The 27500-nt window shown below is 44.6% G+C and overlaps 1 protein-coding gene across 6 annotated transcripts in view; it reads right to left on the bottom strand.

The window, feature by feature from the left end:
• Positions 1 to 27500, bottom strand: part of CACNA1G (calcium voltage-gated channel subunit alpha1 G) — a 236304-nt gene that overhangs the window by 18650 nt on the left and 190154 nt on the right. For 5 of the 6 annotated variants that reach the window (XM_088482620.1, XM_088482622.1, XM_088482621.1 and 2 more), the window contains 3 exons: positions 25949 to 26290; positions 22029 to 22169; positions 6845 to 6970 (listed from right to left, as the gene is read on the bottom strand). In XM_088482620.1, the coding sequence (XP_088338746.1) occupies positions 6845 to 6970; positions 22029 to 22169; positions 25949 to 26290 (609 nt within the window). The remainder of the gene's footprint in view (positions 1 to 6844; positions 6971 to 22028; positions 22170 to 25948; positions 26291 to 27500) is intronic. The other variant, XM_088482626.1, reaches the window with a different exon arrangement.

Below are 27500 nucleotides of genomic sequence, written 5' to 3'. Positions count from 1 at the left end.
CGAGTTGCCCACGAGGGACCCACAGACGGAGTAGAAAGAGCAGTCACAGAAGGCGGAATAGGAAGGCACTCCTGAGTGTAAGCCTCAGACATCATCATACAAAGCCATCTAGCCAATGTTTGCTTATTTGTTGGCCAACCCTTCTTGTGAAATCCGTATAGGGCAAACAAGAAGTCTGACTACCGAAAGGAACTGGTACGGTCCACATAAATCGAGAGGGCTCATACTACATCCAATGAAGGCTCACCTGCCGAGAGATCTGGAGAAATAAAGGCCGGTAAGATAATTTCCTCATACTGTGGAAACTAGACACCACCTCAGGGTGAGTCCGAAGCACCTCCCTGTCCTGGTGAAATATAAGAAATGGTGACCGACAGGAAAGTGCCACCAAGTCTGACACTCTTCTGGCAGAAGCTATAGCCAGAAGAAAAACAGTCTTTGCTGTAAGCCATTTGAGATCCACTGAGTCCAGGGGTTCAAATGGAGGGCCCTAAGGACAACAGCCAAATCCCAAGGAGCTCCAGGAGGGATGCAGTGAGGCTGAATCTGGAGGAGGCCCTGGAGGAAAGTGCGGACACCAGGAGGACAAGAGGAGCAATTCTATGCTGGAACAACACTGAGAGAGCAGAGACATGCACCTTCAGTGAGGCAAGGCGGAGACCGAGATCCAAACCCACATGCAGGAAAGCCAAAACTCTGTATATCTGACACACCTGGAGATCGTAACCCCTGGGATGACACCATTGAAAGTAGGTATGCCACACCCTGTGGTAAATCCTGGCAGAGGCTGGTTTACATGCTCTGATCATGGTGTTAACCACAGAGCCAGGAAAACCTTTGTACCTCAGGAGGGATGTCTCAAGAGCCATGCCATCAAAGACAGTTGACCCAGGTCCGGGTAAAGGCAAGGACCTTGAGACAACAGGTCCGGACGTTAAGGCAACAGGAACAGAATGTCGATGGAGAGACTCTGAAGATCTGAGTACCAGTGACGTCTGGGCCACGCTGGGTCAACAGCAGGACAGTGCCTCCTTCTTGTTTGAACTTCCGAATTACTCGAGGAGGAAGGGAGACTGGAAGGAACAGGTACGCAAACTGGAAGGTCCACTGTACCGACAGAGCGTCTACCAAGATCGCCCGGCATCTCTTGTTCTGGACCCGTACACTGGCAGTTTGTGATTGTGTCAGGAGGCCATGAGGTCCACGTCCGGAAGGCCCCACCTGTCCACTAGGAGCTGAAACACCTCTTGGTGAAGAGACCATTCCCCTGCATGCACGTCATGATGGCTGAGGAAGTCCACTTTCCAAATGAGAACTCCTGGAACACTGCCGATATGGCTGGGAGATGACCTACTGCCCATGTCAGAATGCGTGACACCTCTGTCATTGCCGCCTGACTTCGAGTTCCTCCTTGATGATTGATGTAAGCCACGGTCGTGGCATTGTCTGACTGAACTTGCATGGGCTTTCTGTGAAGTACGAGTCTGGCTTGCTGTACGGCCCTGAAGACCGCCTGAAGTTCCAGTATGTTTATTGGTAGAGCTGACTCCTCTGCTGTCCACCTCCCCTGAAATGAGTGTGAACCTGTGACTGCGCCCCAACCCCCAAGACTGGCGTCCGTCGTCAGGAGGACCCATTTCTGATTCCAAAAGGGGCACCCCTTGGTGAGGTGACACATCTGCAGCCACCAGGCAAGAGACAGACACACCTCCAGAGAGAGCACCATCATTTGTGCTTTTATCCGATGCAGTAATCTGTTCCACCTGGAGAGGATAAATTTCTGCAGAGGTCTGGAATGAACTGGGCATATTCCACCATGTCGAATGTCGATACCATGGACCCCAGTACTTGCATTGCTGAGTGGATTGACACTCGGCAACTGTGGAGACATCTGCGTACTCGAGCCTGCAAAGTGGAGATCTTTTCTGCGGTCAGATTCTCTGCTGTTGGGAATCCAACAGAGCTGCAAGATGGAGTATCCTCTGGGATGGCGTCAAGGAGGACTTTGTCCAATTGATAACCACCTGTGAGTCTGAAGCACAGAAATTGTCAGTTGTAGATGGTGGTGAAGTACTTCTGGAGACCCTGCCAACAATAAGAGGTCGTCTAGGTAAGGCAACAGCCGAACTCCCTGATGCCATAGAGGGGCTGCCATGACAGCCATAACTTTGGTAAACACCCGTGGAGCTGTTGAGAGACCAAATGGCAGACCCCGAAACTGGAAATGTTGTTGCTGTATAGCAAAACAGAGGAAACGCTGGTGAGATGACGCAATCGGAATATGCAGGTATGCATCCTGAATATCCAGCGGCACCATAAAATCTCCGGGTTCCATAGCCAGTATAATTGAGCATAGGGTTTCCATCCTGAACTGAGGTACCCTGAGGAATTTGTTCAGGGACCTGAGATTGAGGATAGGCCGATAAGATCCATTCGGTTTCTGAACCAGAAAGAGATTGGAGTAATAACCGGTTCCTCTCTGAGGTAACGGTACAGGTACTATGACTCCTGCTTGAAGCAAGCATTGTACAGCCTTCTGGATTTGTAAGGCCTTGTTTTTGTCTGACAGAGGACCTGTGCAGAAAAACTGATGGAGAGGGCATACCCATGAAAGACCACTTCTCTTACCCAGGTGTCTGTGGTGGTCTGACACCAGCACTGGGCAAACTGAAGAAGTTGGCCTCCCACCCTGGGATTCCCCAAGGGGAGGCCCGTCCCGTCAGGCCAAGAACTTGTCGTCGGACTTGGCAGCCAGACGTCTCGTACTCCAAAGCTTGCTTCTTGGGCTTGGCAGTCCTGTTGGGGGCAGACTGCCTAGGAAAGGGCTGACCCTTAGGCTTCACTTGGGGCCGATAGGACGAGGACGCCCTCAGACTTAGCCACTGCCAACTTATCCACAATCTTGTCCAGGTCTGGACCAAACAAGATTTCACCATTATAAGGCAACCCTCTAATCCTTTCTTAGAGTCCACTCTCCAAAAGCGCAGCCACAAGGAGCGGCGAGCTGAAACCGCAGCAGCCAAAATCCTGGAGGTTAAGAGGCTGACATCCAAAGCAGCCTCATTAATATAGGTAGATGATACACTGAGGTTGCCCACCAGATTAACTTGATCTCCGGTAGCCTCTGAAGAAAAAGACTCCTCTAGGGAGTCCGCCCAGAACTCCATAGCCTTGGCCACCCAGAAGATAGCTATGGCCGGCCTGGAAGCTGCCCCTGAAAGAGAATACATTGATTTAAACAAACCTCCACCATCCTATCCGTAGTATCTTTTAAGGAAGACATAGACGGCATAGGTAGAATAGCACTTTTAAGCGCGTCACATGATAATCCACCACCAGTGGTGTTTCCCATTTGGTACAATGTTCCTCAGGAAAGGGATAGGCATAAGCCAGGCGTCTTTGACACTGGTAACACTTCCCAGGCAATTTCCAAGCCACTTCCATGTGTTCTACTAGCTGATCAGATAAAGGAAATACAGCAGAAGTAACCTTTATTTCCTTGAACAGGGCCTGCTTGGACCGGTGGGAGCTGGTGGTTCGTCCTCCTCTATGTTGAAGGCCGAACGGACAGCATGTATCAGAGCCGGAATATTGATCTTAGACTTATTCTCCGCCTCTCACAGAGAGGGCTCAGAGTCAGAGATATCTAGAATCTCCCCGTCATCAAATGTCATGTCATCGTCATCATGTAGTGTAGACTGTAATGACGGCATAGGCCTTTTAGCCGGTCTCAGGGGTTTATCCCCCTGCAGCATAGCCTGGAGGGCCATAGAGGTATCCGTCAGGGTCTGCACCATAGTAGAGAATGTATCTACCCGCGGAGGAGGCGCAGATGGAACCTGCATGGGTGAGACCTGTTGAGGCAGGCCCAGTGAGGGCAAAACCAATTGCTGTGGGAACCCTATTGGGGAAAACACAGGAGGTACTGCCAAACGCCCTGCAATGGCCGTCAATGCCTGGGCAAAGCACGCCCAAGGAGGCTCCTGCGAAGTAGCTGAGACATTAGAGGGGCCTGGAGGATTATAACACCTCCCACATAATCCCTCTTTCACCATGTCTCCTGCACCTAACCCTGCAGCACATGCTTTGCATTACAGCAGGGGAGGAACAGAATTTTGCACATTATCCTCACTACCAGACATGACGTAGAGAAGAACGTGCACTCCATATGTGACAAAACCACACAAATTACAAATGTGAGGCACACCCTGACACCCCTTGTACTGTAAGGGCTCAGAGAAAAGAAGCAAAGGTATTGTAATATGGCTGACTGAGTGAGAAAGAATTACAGACAGACAGCGCTAGCATAAAGTCACATACAATGCAGAACAACACCTGCACAATGGCACTACAAATCAACTACACAGACTAGTTGTCTGGTAGGATATAGTGCTACATACGCTGACCAAATCGGAGGAGAGGTATTTAGGGGGACCCGGGCTCCGCACGTCCTAAAAGATCTGCGACTAGCCTGGAGAAAATGGCCGCCAGAGACCTCAGAGGTGGAGTATTCGCAGGAAGAGTGCTGCCTTAGCCCAGCCAGACCGCAGTGGAAAGGCGCGCTGAGGAGAGGGGAGGAACCGGCTGTAAACAGGGAAGCCTGCCTCCCCTGGTCGGCAATTAAGCCCCGGGACACTGGAATGTGCGTCAGCCTGTGTCCCTGGTGGTCCAGTGGCAGCGCAGGGAATTGAGTGTCTGGCTCCACCTGCCGTCATCCCCGGATTGTCCCCAGAACCTGGAGGAAACAGGATTGCTCCCAGCGGGTCACCGTACGCAGTGACCCGTCGACTTACCTGCTCCCCGTGACATCCGGCCGCAGTCCAGGGATTCTCATGGGGTCCTTGCTAGCCCATAGTCCCGCCGAGATCCCCGGGTTCAGTACCAGCATCACGGTGCCGGCGAAGTGACGAGCGGCAGCTCGGACGTCCTCTGGACTGTCCGCTCAGAAGAGAAGAAAAGTCTTAGTTGAAAATCTTCAGGGGCTGGAACAGCCCCACTGCATTACCAGTGACCCGACTCCGGCCGGGCACCCAACGAAACTGAGGTGCCTCTGGTACGGGGACGGGGTATAGAGGGAGACCCAGTGCATCCTGGGAGAAACATTTAACTGCGGGGTGCCCGGATGACTTTACCATAACCTATACCCCAAGGTCTCCCTGTGCAGCCTATGGACCCCGAAGAAGAAAAAAGATTGATAAATAGATCCTACTACTCTGACACTATGGAGAACAAAAGAAAATAAAAGATATTGAACAAAATGGTGTTATTAAATTAATTACTTTAATATGATTACATGTTAAAGCATGAATGGGCATGACGTTTGAATGACATCTAGAAGGACAAGTACAAAACTAGAAGTATGAATGCAGGTCACTGGGAAAAAAGCTCAGCATGTAATATTTGCAATGAACAAAACTACATAACGAACCGATCATGCTAATGTATTTCTATGATCCTTTATCATTGCCACCTAACAATTAACTGAAAAGCAACAGTAACAAAAATAACAAGACTACTTGCTGGCCTGCAGCATTAAATATTAATAATCTTTTCACATTACATGAAAGTTGTTGTTGGTAAAGGGTGTCCTGACCCTCACACAGGGGTTGATGCAGATCCTCCTCCTTTGCGAACTCGGGAGAATAATGTGTACATTTGCCAGTATTCAGAGTTATATTCATCTGTAGGTTAATTAGTTCCCAACAAAAAAATGAACCCTAGTGTGTAAGGGTGTGAGCATGTGGTAGGGAATATAGATTGTGCGCTCCACTGGGGCAGGGACTGAATGGCCAAATAATCTCTGTACAGCGCTGCACGATGTGTGTGTGCTATATAAATAACTGGTAATACATCTGTATGGTCCCCAATCCGTACGTATAATTTGTTAGCCCTCATTATCTTCAGGGCGCACTGCGTCAGCCAATACTTGGTGCAAAAGATATATGTTTGTTCCTACACAGGAACACCCCATTACAACACAGTTACTCCCACACCATTGCATTGCAAGTGGAGATACTACTGCACTGTGTACATCTCTGCATTGCCTGTGCTTACGCGCGCTCAGTAGTGGAGCATACACAGTGTTATACACTGCACAAACAGGTGTACACTCCACACTGCAGCAGCCCCATATTGTCATTACTCCACTCCACCATGAATAATCCTTCCCTAAATAATTTTCAATGTACTCTAATGGAAATAGCACAAAGTGTTCAGAACCGTTCAGCTTTGTACCTCATGGGCTCCAGAAAATGAAACCTAAAATACTGTATCACAAAAGTTTCAAAGTTGGTGCAGTAAATCTATACTGACGACACAGCAGTTGGAAACTGTCCTCAACATTAGGGCTGATTTACTAACATTAAGTGCCAAACTTCCACTTAAGCAGCCGACTCTTCATTCATTGTGTTATTTGCAATGGACATGTGCAAGCTGAATGTTTCTTGTGGCTTAGTGTCATTCTTTACAAATGCAATTAGTAAATGTGGCCTACAGCATATAACACAGGAGCATTGTAACAATGTGCACATGACATATTAGGGAAGAGAGCCCTGTGACAGTCCCTCCATTACAAGGAGAGGACCATATACAAACACAGCAGCTGTTCTAGCTAAGTAAGAACTTAGAACATAAACACTTCTGGCTTTTCCTCAACTGAGAGAAGTTACTGCACTGCTTCTATTATCATATATCACCAGACCGCAAAGTATCACACCATTGGCATACTTAGATACGTTTAGGCCCAATTTTAGAGGCAATTTAATTTCCTCATAAAGTCACTTAGAAAGTTGTAATCAATCTAGAGTTAAAGTCTGAATATGGTAAATATAAATAATATGAATACTTTTGATTCGAGAACACTAAATACGATGTCATCTGGCAGTGAGTCATCCGTTAGGGCTAAGGACCAGGACTTTTCGGACAGAATATCTGAAGTCAGGGACAGGCCTTCCATCTCCGCTAGTGGAATCTAAATGAGGGAAAACGGCCAAGAATAAGAAAAGAGCAAAGGCAAAATAAAATGTCACCTAACGGTACAAATCTCATCCTATGACACAACATAGTAATGCATGGCTCATGTATGAGACGCATAAGGAGTTACCCAAAAAACATAACTATGGTGTTTACTTCACTAACCGATATCAGAGCTTTGCCTATATGTCATATATTAAAATAAAACACACATTTAGCTGTTGAAACACTTTCTAATTTCACATAAAGTTGACAACATTTGAATGTCATTTCCTGAAAGGCTTTGCTGCCAGACAGATGGATATATGCCCTATATAACCCTCAGTGACATTAGTGCATATCTCACTGTGGGCAGTCTCCATCATGACATGCTGACTGCATGTAGTAATAATGACTTTTCTGTGCATGTACAATGCGTATCACAGATACATATTAACTTAGTACACACTAGAACGACTGGCAATCTTGCCTGCCAATGGTCGGAGCAATTACCCTTCGCCCCGGACTATGCAAGATTGCCGGTACACACTAGGAAGATCACTAATTTTCTCCTTCCTTAAACAACACAGCCCTGCATGCTACATTGTGTGATTGGCCATGCAGTACAGCCAATCACACAATATTGCATGCAACCCGCGAGAGAGCTCAATCGGGCATATAGTATATATAATATAGAACATTAGGGACAAATCCAGAAACATCTGCACCATGCCTTGGAATTGGGACAGTAGAAGCTATGATTTCATCCATTTATAACCTAGGTTTATATACACAAATGTCAATTGTTGCTCAATTTTAGCATTTGAGTATATGACCCTGACAATGGGGCTGATTCTGTGTGTCCCTGACAATGGGGCTGATTCTGAGTGACCCTGACAATGGGGCTGATTCTGAGTGACCCTGACAATGGGGCTGATTCTGAGTGACCCGGACAATGGGGTTGATTCTGAGTTGGGAGCAAAGCATCTGGAACAAACCATGTTGCAATGTAAGAGGTGCAAATACAAGTATTGATTTTTTTATGCATGTTTGGTAATTGCTGGCTGCTTCTGCATGTAGCCCACAAATGCTGGATAGCTTTAAGTTTACACTGCAATTAAGATTTGAGCTAGGACACACGTCTCCCAAATCTAAATCTCTCTGCTAGGGATGGACATGAGAAGACATAGAATGGTTGCCGGGCTTCCGACTTCAAATCCAGCGATGTGATGGCAGCTAACCATAGCAACCATTAAATAGTATAACCATCAAAGGGGACGATGCCCCTGGGAAAGTCAACAGAGCCTCTCAACACCCCCTGCCCATGTCACAGTGGGGGGGTGCCCAGCACTCCCCGAAAATGCTGTGCCGCCCCCAGCACAGCCCTAGGGAATCAGTATGATTTACCGCCGGCCACATGGTTCTCATCACGACAGCGGCAGCCTGGCAGAGGTGAAAATCCTGATCGTTCTTTCTGGTATGGCTGACCTAATCCCCCCCCCCTAACCCTCCTTTAGGGGTGCCTAACTCTAACCTCCCCCCCAAGTGCCTAACCCTAACCCACCTCTAAGTGCCTAACCCTAACCTCCCCCCGGGAGCCCCTAACCTATCCCTCCCCCCCCTCCATGGCTGTCCGCACCCGGCTTACCTTCGATCGGTATGCCAGGTGTCGGGCTAACGGCGAAGGTCTAATGACGGGTCGGGATTTCGACGCCTGTCATTAGTATTTTGTCGGGATTAGACAGTCAGGTAGACGGCAGTCGGGATTTCGTCCGTCGGCTTCTCGACTGCTTCCCCAGCCCTAGTGCTCCCCCACCACAGCCAGCCATCGACTAAGCATCGGAAAGCTGCATCTGATGGTTGGCAACCATCAAATTCACGATATTCGATGGAAAAAGTACTTCCATCGAATCGGAAACATCGATGGTTGCTAACCATCGGCTTCCGATGCCCATCACTACTCTCTGTACATTTTACATTTGCTCCACCTGCAGTGCAACATGGTTTTGGCAAGTTTCAGAGTTTATGTGCTCTCAGAATAAACTCCTACTTCTTTTATAGTGGCCAGCTGCTCAGTGCTACTCTCTCTATTTTGGTTATTATTGGTTGTATCTGGTTTTATTCTGTGTTCTACAGACATTAAATGCACTAAGAATGATTTTTCAAATTCAATAGAATTGTGATATTATTAAGTTCAGTACTGAAATCATGTTGTTTAGGCAGGGCCTTCACCATCATTAGGCAGCTGCCTAGGGGCGCCGGCCGCTTGAAGACGCCGCACACCGCCCATGAATGGTGGTGTGTATTATACCTATATGAACCATGGCTGCCTGTGTGAAGTCCGAGCGGCAGCCGTGGTACTGGTGTAGCCGGCCGCCGCTCTATCAGTGACTGAGATAGTGTGCACTGGCAATGCTGCACACTGTCTCCTTGCTCCCCACAGCGTCTGTCCGCTATGTCCGGGGCCAGGCTCAGGCTGCCTGTGTCATCGCTGCCGCTGACGTGCCACTCGTAGGTCTTATTATTTATACTTCGTTCTCACCCCCTGAGGGGATGTGCCGGGGACCGTAGCCCAAGACCCCGGACCATTCTCTCACGTGTCTGTGTGGAAAGAGCTGCAGCGCGCGGGATGATCGAGAAGGCAGGGTGTGTGCCGCAGCCTCCAGTCTGGATGAGCATTCTCTTTGTGAGTAGGTCTATGTCCCTGGGGGAGGCTGCATCCCAGGGCGCAGGGCTATCGCAGGGAGTGGCTGAGGAGGGATCTCCACACATTCGGAGTAGAGTGCCCTGATACTTGGGTTAAGGCAGGGGCCCTTATGTCAACGCAGGCTCCTCTCAACTCTCCACAACGGGGCAGTGCCAGAAAAAACGGGACTGTCCCACTGAAATCGGGAATGGTTGGGAGGGGTGCGACCTCTATGGGGTAGCACCTCTGTTCGACTACACTGGTCGAACGTGCCTTGAGCCGGCCCTGGTTCCCCTTCAGCTAAAGGACACAGACGTAAGGGCGGAAGTGCAGTTCTATGCCCTGACAGTGCTGTTATCTTGTCTCAACTGTAGTATCTGGTCACCAATAGCAGACATTTTTAACCCCGCGGGCTCGCCCCGCTCCAGGCACGGTGGCTCGCTTTGCTCGCCACAGGTTACTATTCCCACTCTGTCCACGTGGATAGTAACTGATGACGTCGGGGTCCTGTAGCTGTAGAGGATCTGGCCGCAACCCTAAGAGTAGATACTGTGTAATAGTGTAGTTCATAGGATTCTCGATATCCAAATCACAATATGTCTGTATAAAGTTCTTGAAAAATTAGATTGTTAAAGATGGCATAACTGCATAATGTTATAGAGTCTTAGAAAATTTGTCTTTATCAAGTGTATAAAACAAAATCTCTGCAATGCTGTGCTACTTTATCTAGAGCCCAAGGACTTATTCTTAGTACATTGCACTTATAAATAAAGACATTTGGAGTTGGATGCATAAAATAAGCATTTCCGTACTGCGTATCCCTGGCTTGCTACTCCTTACATCTGGACAGACAGAACAGGGGAAGGAAGATTTAAGCTAAAGCAGAGTACATTTAGGAGTGTTAGCCCAGGCTAGCGAGGATCAATTTAAAAACATATTAAAAGAGATGCTAAAAATAAAATCTCTTTGATAAAGCCCCCCTATTGTGGGGCGAAACTAGTCAGAGCTGAACCGCCGTTTTGTGGACACCGTTATTGTGACCTCTCCAGTGATTTCCAAACCGAGTGTGATTATACACTGGACTCCATATGCTCTTCTGCTGATAGGAGTGACAGCCTGCTGTGTGTTGCCTATAGGCATAAAGTAATCTGAGCCAGCGCTGGCTATTTCCATGACAAATCAGCTGAAAATTTGGAGACACTCCCCAGGGGGACAGAGATCCTGAGCACAGGAACCATAAGGGCCCTTAAGGACCCTTAATGTGCGGTATACCGTGAGCACAAGTGACTGGGTAACTATCTGTTATTTTGTCCAGCCAAAGTGCTAAAAAGTATCAATATTACTGTGATTAACAGTGGTGTATATAAACAGACTGTTCAAACCTGATTAATATTTATGGTCTAAAGTGGAAAATCTGTGGACTTAATTAAGCACCAGCAGTATCTCCACTAAACATCATTATTCTCAGGATGTCCGTGAACAATTATTATTGAACTTTTCATTACTTCATGCTCATTTGGTGTATATGTAGAGCTAAGTATATGCAACATACAGTGCATTATTGACATTCGGAGATCCGCAAACATCCAGTGTTAAAACACTCATTAATTCCGGCTTTTTTATTAACTGGTTTTTTTTATATAAAGTCAAATATATGTCACAGATGTTCTCAAATATTTTTATATGTGGAATTTCTATTAAATGTGTATTTGACATAATTATTGGAGTCCTGACTGATATTTTCTGCCATCTAACAATATTATTAGGATAAGCGCAAAGATACTTCTACCTTCATGTCTGTCCTCTAGCTGTTTGAGCAATCACAAGCTTATAATCAATCTCTTGCTGCTGTATTAATTAATATATTCATCTGAAGGACACAACATTTTTTCTATTTGTATATATACTCATGTGAATCTAATTAGCGCCAGAGATTGTGTTTTTCTTCCTTGGCAAAAATAAAATGTAAAAGAAGCATGTGATTACCAGTAAGACCAACAATCCCTATTTTTACTATTGCTCCACCTCCAATCTATCTCCATCCTGGCTGCTATGTAAACCGCAGACTAGCAGGATGTTTGACGTAAAATAAAATAAATTGCTAAAATTAGGCATCATTCAACAACTGTGCTGGGACAATTTTTGTCCAGTCCGCCTGCAGCCAGCTGCAGCTGTTGGCCGTGAGGCAGATAGAGGATTGCCCTGATCACCCTAATTGCATATTTATTATTTATGTATTGCCAGTTTTTTTATATAGCGCACACACATTCCACAGCGCTTTACAGGGAATATTTTGCCCATTCACATCAGTCCCTGCCACAGTGGCGCTTACAATATATATTCCTCAAGTACACCGATCCCATGTGATTCTACACATCACGTAGAGGATTGGTCCATTTACTATCAGTTTAAAATAAACTTGGTGATTGGCTGCTGCCCGCCGCATGTTAAATGAATTCCGATTGGCTGAGTCACGTATCAGTCAACTTTACTGTCCGGTGATTGGCCATGTGTTTCCACAAGACTTTGCTGCTTGGGAATGGCGTCAGTGTCACAGATGAACAAGCTTACCCGGCGAAACGCGCTTCCTGCTTCTCTCCCTTCTCTGCACATCTTCCACGCCACCTTGGAGCAATAGGAGATTGTATCCTGAATTACACTCCCAGGTACTCTTAGTTCTGTGCAAGCAGTCCTCATACGGCACATCTGACTTCTGCTATGTCCTGCTGATACCAGAAGTCACGTAACACCTGGCATGTGAGTGATAGCTTACATTTGTCTTTTACATCTATCAGCACAGCTACTGGCCTCCCTCTCATCCAGCACTCTCTCCTGGAAGATGCTGGAAAGCAGACAGGATCAGGGCATCTGTGTGCTGTACTTTATTTATTAACTGCGCTTACCATACCACACACTTTTGTAGGGGATTAAGGGGTCTATTTACAAAGCAGTGTTAAGGTGCCCACACACATAGCGATGTGATCTCAATCACACGATTTGTACGATTTCCCCCTGAACTCTCCCCGGGAGCTCCCTGGCAGTCCTGCACAGGATTTGGTCTGAAAATGCTGCCAATGTGACACACAATCTATCGTGCCTCCTAACAACTCCAGTGCATCCTGACTTGAGATTGTCAGATCTGCCCTACAGCACGGCAGATCTGAAGATGCGATGTGCAACCTGCAGGGATGCGCATCGTGATCGTGAGTGGGGACTCACGATTTCCTCATGATTTGGCCATATTTTACACGATCTGTCATTCCAATGGGTCGGAATCGGCTAGATCGGGTAAAATATCGCTATGTGTATGGGCAACTTTAGGAGACAGATTGAAAAGTGATAAGAAAGTGATAAGGTGCCAGCCAATCAGCTCCCAACTATAATTTTCAAACACAGCCTGTGAGATGACAGTTGGGAGCTGATTGGCTGGCACCTTATCACTTTCTTATCACTTTTCACTCTGCCTCCTAACACTGCTTAGTAAATAGACCCCTATAGGTTACATGACCCAATTGATTGCATTTCTGGTCGCAGTGGATTATATGTTACATGATCTAATTGACTGCATCTTTGGTCATAAATCACACAAGGGCATACTATTTGAGATTATGTATTGTCCACTATATCTATACCAGAAAGACATATAATAAAGATTCTTTCCCTACTGAGCAGATCTCACATGTGCAAGGCCGTTGAGAGCCTGGCCGGGCCCGGGTAATGGAGGGGAGCATGGCCTAATTGTGGTATGCGTGGCCACGCCCCCTTGGGAAAAAAAACAACAATCACATTATTAGCGCCGGGGAGGGGGCGCTGTAAGCCCCCCAGCCTGATGCTAAGTGTGATCGCTCTCCCCCACAGCCATAGGAGACTGCTCCGGCTGCTGCAGCAGCCACGAGCAGTCTCACACAGCAGCCCAACTGTGTGCTGAGCTGCTGTGAGGGAGGGGGGGCGACGCCGGGCCCCTCTAGCAAGCCCGGGCCCGGGTAAACTGTACCCGCCCCCCTCCTCTCGGCGCCCATGCACATGTGGGGTATATATCATTCTGCTACATTAGGAGAGTATACTTTGTACTGTACTCCTAGATCTCTTTATTCTGTGCAGTCCTCACACAGCGCATCTGACCTCTGCAATGTCTTCACTGTGACATCAGAGATCACCTAACACCTGGTATGTGAGAGATAGTTTGCATGGTTCTTTTTGTTTCTATTAGCACGGTCACTGACACCCCTCTCATCCAGCCTGCTCTCTTGCAAGAGGCTGGAAAGCAGACGGTATCAGGGTATCTGTGTGCTGTACTTACTCTTCAGATTTGAAAACCTCTACACAAGATGGTTTATATTCTATTTGACCTACTATATGTATACTATTTGGCAATGTACGCCTATTGAAGTAGTCCATGATAAGCCGATTGTGATTGGACATACTTTATCAGAGGTTTCATTGGATTCAGTGCCTATGAGAGAGATACACATTTATATCGTATGAATATTAATAGGTTTATCTCCATTGCTGCCAAGTGACGATATTTATTATATGTTTTAATTACTTTGAACCATACCTCGCCGCTATACAATTTATGGAATAAAATTTATCTCCAGTGATCTATAATTTGTACTTATTATTGTTGGGTGGACTCAGTATCATACAAGAGCCCAGATACCCTATATTTTAAAGAAACACTAATAAAAGGTATGCTTTAATATACACCATATCTCCAAAAATTAATATTTCTGATATTAATAAATTAATATCAATTTGTCTTTAATGAGTGCTCCCCAAAAAAGGAATTTTCTTTTTTTTAGCTCTCGCTAATAGTATTTGTCTAAATATATATTCCTTACCACATGTACACGCCATACATGCCTACTCTCACGGGAGGCTCACGATTTTTCGGGTAAACCCCCGAAAGAGTAGGCATCCCCCCTGCATCCCGCCCACTTCCTAGTGAAGGATGGGAAGATTTTACCTGGAATTTTCGGGTCCATAGGGAAGGGGCGGTGCTAAATGGCGCAACTCGCATAATTTAGCCCCGCCCCCTCACGGACCCGCAAATCATGGGGGGTTCTGTAAGGGGGCAGGGCTTAATGTCATCTATCATCTGGCCCTGCCCCCCAAAGAGGAGAGCAGTAGGTCCCCTCCTGCTGCTCCCGGAAAGCTGCCCAGGAATGTATGGTACATGCACATACCTACACACTAGGGTTAGTTTTTGTTTTGTACTCTGAGACTGAGAGGAAACCAGAGTACCCAGAGGAAACCCATGCAAGCACAGGTAGAATATACAAACTCCACACAGTTAGGGCCGTAGTGGAATTGAACTCACAATCTCAGTGCTGTGAGGCAGTAATGCTAACCATTACACCATATGTGTGGCCTGCATAAAATTGCATATAAAACAAAACTGGAACGACTGGGGAGTTTTCTCTACTTGCCTCATGGCTTTCAGTTTCAACCATGAGCAATGTAGCTGTACAGTTACTGGTATGCTGTAATAACCAATAGACATCTGCTAGAAAGCTAGTTGATAGATCCCGCTGGCCACTCAGCAATTTGAGCAGGGGTATTCAACATGCGGCCCTCCAGTTGTAGTGGAACTACATATCCCAAAATTTCCTCCCATCTTAGCTGAATTAAAGTATTGGAAGGTCCTGACACACTGAATAATAAATGGTTGGAACGATTTACCATTCAGAGTGCAGAAAGCAGTGTACTCTTGTTCTACATCACATCAGGAGAATTATTGGCATGATTAATAAAGGCACCATAGATCTGAAGTCTGTATACTAAATATAAAAGGGGATCAGGGGTTGAATTGTAAAGACATCATAGATCTGGGGTCTGTATAGAAATCTGCCAGGGTTAGGTAGGTCTGCAATTTAAAGCCAACAGATATTTTATTGGCTGCACTATAATACAACTGGAATTTGGACTACTTACATTGTAAAACCATGATAGATTTGAAGATAGTGGGACATGTATTGCCTGCAATTTTGGGGAGGTTGGGGAACTATAGGACATATCCTGTCTGTTTTTTTCAATATGGTTTTGAGACAGGAACTCATTGGCATGTCTTCCACAGTTATGGCATGCTTGCCGACTATCTGGCTGCCCCTTTCCGGGAGGGAGCAGCCAGATCGGCTTGACTGGAGGGGCGTGGCCACCAAACGGGGGTGGGGCTGGCCAGACTACAAGAGTTTGCGGGCAGAGTGGGGGGCGGAGCCACATGATCGCGTCATTTTGGCCCCCCCGCTACACACTGCCAATATTACAAGCAGCGAGAAGCAGGGGGCGGGGCCAAAATGACATGATTTGGCGTGAATCGCGTCACAGGCCCCCCGGTGCCGGGGATTTTCCTGTAATTGTGGTGGGGGGCAGGAGGGGTCGGTAGCTGCCGGGAGACTTGCCTGCCTTCCCAGGATGTCAGGAGCGGCACCCGATTTTCAGGAGGCTCCCGACCAAATCCGGAGGGTAGGCAAGTATGAGTTATGGCCTACTGTCATTCTGGGGAGTTGATACAGATAACTGCACCATCTCACTAAATAGAGATGACTTAAAAATGCCACAGAAGGCAATAATCCCCCCCTTCCAAAGAAAAGGATAAAAAGTAGACATATACATGGGAAATGACACGTAGACAGCCAGTTCTTTTCTACAATCAAATTCTGTTTCTGTTACCTGTTAAGTTTTTATTGTGCTGAACAAACATGGTTAAACCTAATGTTCAATTTACTGTAAATGTTTAAATTAAACTTATTAAGAAATATAAAAATGCAATTTTATAAGAAATCATGTGTCAGTGGAGTGCAGAGATTTTACAAGTACTTCTGGACAAAACATTTATTGGCTTATTTACAAAGCCCTAAACAAGGAAAAGGGAATTTATTAAATCCATGACGATGGAGAAATCACTGACTTCTCCAACATTAACCTAGTTTATGATGAATACCACCATCTCCATCGATCTGCATGGGGATGGACCTACACTATGTAGACAAAAGTAATTGAACTTGGACAGCCAATAGATCATTGAGATTTTATTCATGTCAGTACTTTGTAGGTCCACCACGTGCAGTGATTACTGCAGACACCCTTCTTGGCAAACTGTTCACAAGTTCCTGGCAACAGCGGGCGGTATGTTTTGCCATTCCGCCTTAGTACAGTGACCAACTGTGACACTGAAGAAGGTTGTGTCAGCCTGGAATGCACCTGTCGTTCCAATTCATCCCAGAAGTTCTCAGTGGGGTTAAGATCTGGACTCTTGAGCTGGCCAGTGTCACCCTGCAAACATGACAGGTGGCATTGTCGTCCTGATAAAAACATTTGTTGTTTCCATAGAACTGCCTCAATGTAGGGAGCACAGAGTTATCGAGAACATCTCTCTATTTCTCATTTTATACCTTCACAAACACGTGTCTCCTGCAGGAGCACACCATTTCACTTGCATGGGGGTGTCCAATCACATTTGTCTACATAGTGTATTAACCTAATATTCAAGTTCTGAAAAGTTAGCTTTTTGTAGCCTGCCACCGGTATCTAACACCATCTACAGACTGCATTAGCAATTTTCTATTGGTAAATCTCCAGCAACAGTGGGGTTTTACCAATTGGACATAAGCAAAATGTCATCAGCATATTCAGAGTAGTTTATTTCAAAGAGTGAAGACTTTTGTTATGAAACTCCTGCACTATTACATAAGACCCATAGAGTCCCTCTATGGAGGGTCTTGTGCCTATAACAACCACCCATTTAGTGTTAGACGCACACACCAGTACTTAGGTGGCTGCCAGGTCTTATTACCTCACAACACTAAGGGCTAATGCAACAGACAGGAGATCACTAGGTAATAACTGGAGTAGTGGTGTATAAGCAACAGGAGTATAGCAAGGACACAGTTAACTGACACTAGCTTTGTTCAGTACACTGGAACAAGTAGTAGTAAGGGTATAATATGCAGACAAACGATATGGACTTCACGTAGAGTAATGTAATTCTTGAAGTGCAGCATAGTATAAAACCACATGTGGAAAGCAAGTAATAGTACTCTTGAATCTGTACCACAGTTCTAAATGCAGTAGCATTTGTATAACACAGTCACTATTTTTGCAGCGGCAACAGTATAGCACAGCAACCCAATGTAGAAAAGCAGTGGTGTTTTAAACAGTGATTCCAGCAAGGCACAAGTGGATTTCTCAGCAGATAATCAATGCATAGATCACACAGCAGTATACCAAGGAGCATATATATCAGCAGAGGTAATGCACAGTAGTGAAACAATTTGCTGAGTAAATCCTTTAGGAAGACAGCTACGATATCAGGAACAGTAACCAAGAACAGGGACCAATTGACATGACTCCAAGAAGAAGTATGACCGGCATGGAAGTGTGGAACTGACTGCCTTTTAACAGCACTGAAAGCCAATCAGCACTTTAACTAAACAGATGAATAGTAGCTGCTGGCTGCACATAGCAGTAACAAAGCCAGACCAGAAGGCACTGCGACTGCAAAGAGTCCTGGTAGCCTAGCAATCACTGGGATCACCAGATAATGCAGTTTGCGTGACATGGCGTCCCGGTCATCTAGCAATGATTGAGATCCGCGACGGCAGCTCATAACAGCTTTACAATGGGAAAGTGCTTTGCTGGAACAGCCGCTTTTTATAAGTGCAATCCCAGCAACCAAAGATTGTTAAATAGATCCAATAAATCAGAGCAAAATAATGCAATATAAATCATAAAATCCTGATAAATAATACGTTAGCAATAATAATACATTAGTGTTAAAGCAACTCGGGGCAAATTGGAATGCTTACAGTATATTCATTTTGTGAAAGTCAAAGATCTGCAAACTACTATTAGTCTTGGTAAGTTAGATTTTAGATGGAGGAATTCGAAAGTAGGTAAAACATTTTAAACCAATAACCTAATTCAGGCCAAGATAAATTAATCCAAAAGTTAGGAACTGGGTTCAAAGTTCAGGGAGGGCAATTTTGTAGCTAGAAATTTGTGAGCCACCCATTTTCTCGACAAGTACTAGAATAATAATTATTAGTAACCCTCAAATGACATTTTATTCATATTCCATAGAACTGGGGTGGCCAGACTTTTGTACTCAGTGATCTACTTTTAAAATTAAAAACCTTTCGTGATCTATCGAGTTCGAAAACGGGTGGCGTTGAATGCAAAAAAGGGGGCGTGACCTCACAGCAAGGGATGAGGGGTCTGTCCTGCCGAAATCATAGTATTCCCAATTCAAATTACTCCACACAGCAGTACAATCTTATTCACATTACACATAGTAGTGTCCCTTATTCACGATACGACACACAGTAGTGCCCCTTATATACAATGCAGACAGTAGTGCCCCTTATACAATGACCACTGTAGTAGTGCCCCTTATGCAATGCTCCCAGTAGTAGTGGCCCCTTGTTGTTGTGCCAATTATGCAATGCCCTCTGTATTAGAGCCCATTATGCAATGCACCCTGTAGTAGTGCCCCTTATACAGTGCCCCCAATAGTGCTCCTTATACAGTGCCCCTTTTGCTGAGCCCCCGGTAATGCCCCTTATGCTGTGCCCCAGGTAATGCCACTTATGCTGTGCCCCCAGTAATGCTCCTTATGTTAGGCCCGGTAATGCCCCTTATGCTGTGCTCCTGGTAATGCCCCTTATGCAGTGCCCCCGGTAAGGCCCCTTATCCTGTGCAGTACTTACCTGTCTTTATGCTGGTCAGCGCTCCTGCTTCACACCATCGTAGACGCTGCCTGTGCCTGCCGCTGACTGGATCTAACCAGATCCAGCAGTCGCGCAGGCTCCTCACATGTCAGGTGACGCGCACTGGATCACTGGGAACACTGGCCTCTGCAGCAATCAGAGGCTTTTTTAGTCTCTGATCGCTTTAGAGACCAACGTTCCCAGTTACTGCAGCAAGTTGGTAGCGAACTACCGGCAGGAGCTCCGCGAGCTACCGGTAGATCGAGATCGATCCTTTGGTTGGCCCTGCCCTAGATATATAAACTAATTAGAAATTATGAAAGGCTGATGTTATCTTTCTTAAACCTTGTTATATCCAGCGCATTATAAACATCATGTAACAAACACATTATGCAATACACTGCACCAGTCTGTACCCAACTCCTAACCAGACTCTATCCCACAGGTGACCGACTTACATCACATGATGCACTCAAACAAAAAATATATCAGTCTGTGCTGTGGTAATGTGTCCCTATGTCCTTATAAAATTATACACCAGCATGTGCCACGATCATACTACCCTGTGTTACCAAAACATAATACACAGCAGCCTGTGTCCCCACAAAATAATTGTACATCAACCTGTGACCATTTCACATAAATAATTACAAAGCATCCTATGCCACCAAACAAGTATTAAATACCAGACTTTGCCCATGAAGCATGATTAAACAGTCACTCTATGCTGCACCACCCGTAGTGATGTCACTGCAGGAACATATATATATAGTTGGCCACACAAGTAGTGATATTGGCTAATTGACTTTCTTCCCCTGTAGCCCTAGTCTAGGACAATACCCAAGAATATTCAAAGCAAAATAGTATGAATAATCTTTTGGTATGCTTGTAAATCCGGTTAGTTTATACTTCCTATCGAACTGTGTGGTCACCATATAATCTGCCAACTTGGCCCGAGGGTTAAACAGCTGGATGTGTCTGACTTGGCCATTTGAGTGGGTGGCCAAATCGGGAAACACTTCTTTTGCTTGGTGCTCGTGACAAGAAGCAGGATCTGCTTTTATGTGTCCAGCTCATGTAGATTTTTCTTATACTATTTTCATCATACAAACTAATATTACATTAATGGCACAGACAAAGTGTCATCAATGCTATTATGAACAGATTTCACCCAAGGCTAGATAAACAATGGGGTGGATGGGATTACAGCCCCAGAACACCACATAAAAATAGGCCCATTATCATGACAAAATGATGATGACCAGCCCCCAGCTGGGCACATGGTCAGCAATAAATCATAAGTATTCAAAATGATATTTCTACTTTCCACATAAAATGATGCAAGTTTTCTACTTTTACATATTTAGGAAGACATTGGGGTTGATAGTGTAGGAAAGTGTATGTGCCCATGGGGTGCTGGCCACACCTATACAGCACTGGTAACACTTCCTCCACTCCTCATAATAGGCCGTTGATCATTTTCGGCCTCAGGCCCATGGAGTCCTTAATCCGGCCCTGATCTCACTGGATGCCTTGTTTAGCACAACTGTACCTATGCAAAATAAGAAAACAACTCTCCTTGCAAAAGAGTTCTGAAGTTGGTGATTTAATCAAAAAATATATATATGTCAGGATGTATTATTTGTCAGGGGCATTTGTGTACTATTGATATAATAAATAAACATGTAGATACGCATGTATCACAAGCAATTTTTTTATTTTTTTTTGCACAAATATTTCCATAGTGTGCGCATGCAGGAAAGTTTTGTACACATACGTCCGTATGAAGACTTTGTTGCATGTTATGATTCCTTAGACTTGGAGAGGTGGAAGAGGAGTTGGAAGGGGAGGGCAAGCATAGACGAGTATAGCATGTTCATATAATTGTATAGTACTTAATTCATTGGTGTGGACACTATTATATGAAGTTGTGGGCGTCTATTTTAATTACGTAATTAATATTTCCATTTAGACTTCGTCAGCAAAGAAGATTTCAGTTTGATTTTTAAAGGGGAAAACTACAGATGTTTTATTTAATCATACTTGATACAATACAAGTGGTTTTCTCATTTATTAATAACACTGCCCAGCCTCTATGGATCTTTGGGTATCTGACACGTCATTACATATTGTACACACCTAGGGTAATGCAACTCTCACATCACTGCTAACATTGTCATGCCATATCTGTAACGTATGCCTAGCAGGTATGCTGTACAGCTGGACGCATTGTGAGATGCACCTCCGAGCATGACTGACGGACCTTATGCATGTAAGTCGCTTTTCCATGTGCGCCTCATTTCCCATTTACATTCTGAGTGCAAGTTTGTCCAACTCTTTATGAGCCCCACTGTATATATGTATATATAAAACAAAAAGCATACAGTATATATGTGTATATAATAAAGAGCTACAAGTCTGTGAAAAGCTGTGTCTTTACCATTACATATTTCAACTCTAATTGCAGTCCCATTCATAGAATGCTGGTGTGTCTTGTGGGTGCAATGTGTGTGATAGGCTTTTGTTACAGCCATGTGAGAGGTTTGTTTTTTTCTTACATTTGATGTACCTGCTCTATTCCAGTATATACATATTCATTGGGCAAATCAGACATTAAAGTTAGGGAGAGGGTACAGTGTTTACCTTATGTTAGATAAAGAAAAGTGCACAAAGAGAAGACTGACCTGCTTTTCAGAGGAGCATTTTTCATATGAGGGGAGACCGTAATGGTGGCATACAGAGCCAGAAAGGTTATCCATAAGCTTCATCTCACCCTCTAAAGATCCCTGGATTAGTAATGATATTGTATCAAACATGTGTCTTTCCTGTAAAAGGTGGTAAATGTTAGCACAATTGGAGATCTCAATGCAAAATAAAACATAAACCCTAACAGCAACAACTATTATCTTTATGTAACTAAACAGAAACAAATAATTACTTAAACTGCCATATAAAATGGTCTTCTGTCATTGAACTCTTATTTTTGCTATTGCTCTCACTTTAATGGGTAAACAAGTAGCAGCAACTGCAAAACTGAGCTGCAACTAATAGGAGGAGATCCTCGAATAGGGATGTAGTTACCATCCCGGCGGTTGGGATCCTGGCACTCCGAGTACCAGCGTTGGAATCCCATTAGGAAGAGGGTCAGATTTAGGGTTAGGCACTAGGGGGAGGGTTAGGGGTTTTTGCTGCGGGGGCGCGGGTTAGGGTTGGGCTGTGGGACAGGAGAGTTAGGGAGAGGGTTAAGGGTTAGCATACTTACCTTCAGACGTCGGGGTTCTGACAGTCGGGATGCCGCTGTTGGTATTCGGACCACCGGCATCCTGACCGCCTGGACTCCATACACAACCCTTTGAATAGATCTGAAAGAGATCTTGCAGCACTGAGGCACCTCATACAGGAGCAAATTAGTATTGAATGCTATACCTGGTGCAATAGGTCTGTCTGATGCATTTCTGCGTACACTCAACTCTGAGTAGCCCGCATTGACATCGACAAGCACATACTAACTTACATGTGAGCACTCCATTACTACCCAGTAAGTGGGATGCCATTGAGTTGTGTATGATGCAGTGTCGAAAACAGGCAAGATCTAGCCAGCAAAACAGACTGGTGTTCAACCCTGAATAGGTCCACTGGGTTCTATTGCAAATATTATATTTCATGTTGAAGAACATGATATTCAAGGGGTGGAGAATGTACATTAAGGAAGACTGTCTTGATTCAGCGCAGGGGTTACAGCAGGGGCGTCTTAAGAAAGGAGGTGGCCCGTGTGCACTCCCTGTGCGGGACCCCTCCTCTCTCTCTCTCCAACTGACACGGCTAGCCAGCCGGAAATTTTCTAGTGTTCTGAGCAGCACAGACACCCGACGTGGCACCTCGGAGAGGTAAGTCTAAAATAATATGGGTGCAGTGGGTGCGGTGCGGGGCCCCCCTGGACCCTGGGGGCCCGTGTGCCCCACACACACTGCATCCATTATAGATACGCCACTGGGCTGCAGAGCTTCATTGGGCTTGAAAACAATTTCAACAAATATTTTGGGAAACAAATAGAAAGGTTGAAATGAATAAAGGAGATAACCCAAAAGTGATAGCAGGTAGCACTTTACACTAAAGTCTTTAGCAGCACAATAATAATCTCTCTCAAGTTCCTGTTTTGCACATCATAAATGACCACAAGTGATTTGTAATATCCTTATAATCTATAACAAGGGTAAAGTGTTTATTATAGTCACATAGTCTTAAGAATGAATAAAAAAAACAAAAACTTGGCGCGTGGCCTGGAGTAGCTAGGAGAAGGGTGCGTGTGGCTGGCTCTCCTGCCTATATCCGGCTAAAAATCCTGCTATTCACGGCTTATTTCTTTTCAAACTGACAGCTGTGGTGGGCTACCTTCTCCTGCATGCCAGGGACTCGGAGGTGAAATCCTGCTGGGTGCCTGTGACGATATATCCCCGGTGTTTTCGGAGACCGGACTCTCTGCTTGCAACTTGTGCTGTCCCTGATATCGGCTCTGGAGGCTGCATCGTACTTATCTGAGATCTCCATCCTGCACACGGCCGCATCCATTGTGATCCTGTTGTTGATCCTTGAGGTCTATCTCACCTTCGGATCTCATCCGTCTGTTGTGGCGTTCGGGAATGCTAGTTGCTTATCGCCGCCATCTTGTTGCGGTGCTTCATCTTGGCTGGTGCGCAGCTCCTCCTGCTGCTCTATGCTCCTGATCCAGCGTGTTGGACTCTCTCTGCCTGGTTGTCATCGCTGATGCTGAGGCTGTATTGCTCCATTGTTTCCTGATCCAGCGGTCATCCTGCCTGGTGCTTTCATCTATAGCTGCTGCCCGCTGCCTCCTGTTCATCTGTGGTGCGCTCTGGTGGTGTGCTAGCCTCCATTTGCAGCTGGTTACCTTCTGACCTGGTATTTCATTTTCCCTGCTGTACTGGACTCTCAGCATTTTAAAGGTTGGGAGCCTTTATACCACGCTCCATTATTTGCACCTGTCATCCTGTTATGGCTACCTCTCTGTTGCAACTTATCCGGGCTATTAATGCCTCTACTCAGAGACTTCTTAATACATTGGATGATGTGATGGATGGATTTCCGTGTTCTATAGCGGCTGTCTACGCGCTTTCTATGGAAGAATATTCTCTGAATCTATCCTGTTCTATGGCGGTGCCTACTTCTGGATTGAATACCCTTTAGCTCCTGAGTACCAAGATTCTGTTCTGAGGTACATGAAGATCAGTCCAGTTGGGCTGAAGCTACTGAAGTCAGTCAAGAATTTTTTGCACTATCCTCTACATCCCTGGATGGTCGAGAGTCCTCAGAATTTCTTGTTAATGTCCTATGAACATTTCTATTATTTTTTATTTTTTGGGGGAGCCGGGGATGGGCCTGTTTATACATTCTTGCAGGGAGCTGAGAAATGGCCGGACTAATATATTTATTTTTTTGGGAATTTATTGCTCTGCATTAGTATTTGGTTATTTTCTCTGAGATATTTTATGTTTTTTCTTGATACCAATATATTTTATTTGAAAGGAATGCCATTTTTGTTTATAAGGTGGGAGAGCTGGGCTACCCTAGCTTAGGGTTATTAGTATATTGCCTCTATTAGTTAATTATTTATTTTTTCTGCTTTCCTTTAATAAGGGGGGGGGGATGCTTATGATAGTTTACTGTAGATAGTGTGTTTGGGGGGTATTTAGGGATCCAAGTATGCCTGTATTGGGGGCTAGGTTATACATGGTGGGAGGTCAAGTGAAGGGGTTGTTTTATTTATTTTATTATTTAGGAATATATGTTTATTTTGATATTTGGGTAGATGTGGATGTTTTATTATTTTGAATCTATTTGATATTTTGATATGTGATTTTATATCTGTTAGTTGCGACAGGTTGTATGTATTACTATATTTCGAATATTGTATTTCTTTTATCTCCGGATTTCTGTGCTCGACTGGCGCCTTCGAGTCCTTTATTGTCCTAGATATGTATTACAAGGAGTATTTCATATATCCTGTTATTTCTATGCCATGATATACTTTTATATACATTGCCAACTGTTTGCCCATTGTATGCTCTATCTGTTTTCCACATCTGACTCTGCTCAATTGATATATATTTTTATTTTTTTCTTGTATTAGTTTTGTATGTCTGTTAAACAAACAAAAATTTTTCAATAAATATGATTGAATTTAAAAAAACAAAAAAACTTGCTTTGCAACTACACAGTCAGCAGATTGGAATCTGTTTTCTAAAAAATAGTTTTTATTATACCCTCATAGCGAGGGTCATGTAAGTGTTATTGTGTTGGCGTTTGCTGTACTCATCAGTCTCAGTGATGTCCCATATGACTAGAGCCAATGTGACAAAATGAGCTCTAGTACAATTATTGGAAAATCTGCAACCAAATACATCTCTGACAATGGAACCCTAATACAATATAACTCAACACAAATAATGCAATGAGTAAATACAGCAGAATGAGTTTTACCCAAAGCCTATGCTAACATGTGTTTGCTCTGAATCACTCAGTAACAAGCACATTTCTTAAACTAAAGCTGACCTCCTGACGCTTGTTATCATGCATTGTACTTCCTTACCATGGGATGAACTAATGACAGCTGAGAGTCAACCTTATCCTTCATGTTATTTATGTATCCATAAGGGTTGTCCTGAGTGTAGCCAAGGTCTCTCCCAGCCCAGAGGAAAGTATCACTGTCTGGACTTTGAATGTTCTGAATCTGGAACTCTAGCTCCATTTCTGCCTCTAGCTCTGCCTCTTCCTTGGCTTCTTTGTTGCTTTCTTCTAAGTGTTTCATGAGCACAGCAATCACCACATTGACCAGTACAAACTGTGCTGTTAGCACAAATGACACAAAGTAGATTGGGGAGATGACAGTGTTGTAACAGGTCGATTCCTCGTTGCAGTCACGTAGTGTGTCCTAATGTTAGGAATACAAGAGTAACATTAATTACTAAAATCTCTGTACTATAATATATACATAAAAATGCACCTTCATGTTGTGTGCAGTATAATGTGATTAAAGTAAAAAGAAATGTGTTCTCTTAAACAGCAACATCTTTCTTAATATGCAGTGGGACAGATTATATCAACATGTACTCACTGACTTATGCTGGTATTCAGTAGCCTAATTTCTCTATAGTTTCCTATAGGGACTATACAGATAAAAAAGCTGTGTATTATTAGTTGCTTTTATCAGATCGCTTGTCACTTTTTTCTGTTTATTTTTTTTAATTTTATTGAGCATAACACTAAATTGAAGAGTACAGTTACCATAAAAGAAACATACTTTCTATGTTTATTATAATAGGTGTACTTTTGTTTTTTGAATAACTAAGAAACAATAGAGTGGTCACTTGATTTCTCTAAAAGAAAGCAAGCAGTAGTCCGAGATGCAGCTTGTAGCTGTGGATTCAATCTGCACAGTGTATTTGAGTTTAATCAGTGGTCCTTAAATTATCTGTTATCTACCTAAAATAGGGATGGGGAACCTCAGGCCCGGGGGTCGTATAAGGCCCCCTGAATCATTTGGTATGGCCCTCTGAGCTTTTTTCTGCTAGCCTCATCTGGCCAGCAGGGTGCCTAGAATGGCATTCTGCAGCCAGAATCTATGCAGCAGTGCCACCTGGAGCATCCTTAGGGCGCTTCAGATGATCACAACACTGCCTTTACAGCTCCCCGGAGCATCCTCAGGATGCTCCAGGCATTGCTGTACTCACCGGCGATAGTGGCCCTGCCCCCGTGTGATGTCACACAGAGGGTCATGGCCTGCACCTGCCCCGCGAATACCATTATATATATATCAAAATGGCCCTCGACAGAAAAAAGGTTCCCCACCCCTGACCTAAATGGTAAAAAATTTTTATATATAACAAATAATTTAGAATAGTTAAGTAGCAGATTCCTGACCACGTTTGGTTCTAGCTAATTTTAGGGTTAGCAATTTTGCTTTTATTAATCTTTTCTTTACTTCTTTTTGGTTCTAGCTAATTTTAACTATAGGAAAAAGATGTGACCACAGGAGCACCGCTATGTTTTATATTGATGTCAGAAAAGGAGTCTAAGGTTGTGATAAAGTAACACAGGAAGTGGAGTGGATCACATATATTTTGATAACCCTATTCTCCTAC

The sequence above is a fragment of the Taudactylus pleione genome, unplaced genomic scaffold, assembly GCF_031769625.1.
Source record: "Taudactylus pleione unplaced genomic scaffold, aTauple2 ptg000290l, whole genome shotgun sequence".
Lineage (NCBI taxonomy): Eukaryota > Metazoa > Chordata > Amphibia > Anura > Myobatrachidae > Taudactylus > Taudactylus pleione.
Note: the sequence above shows the minus strand (reverse complement) of the source record. Positions and strands in the feature narration are given on the sequence as shown.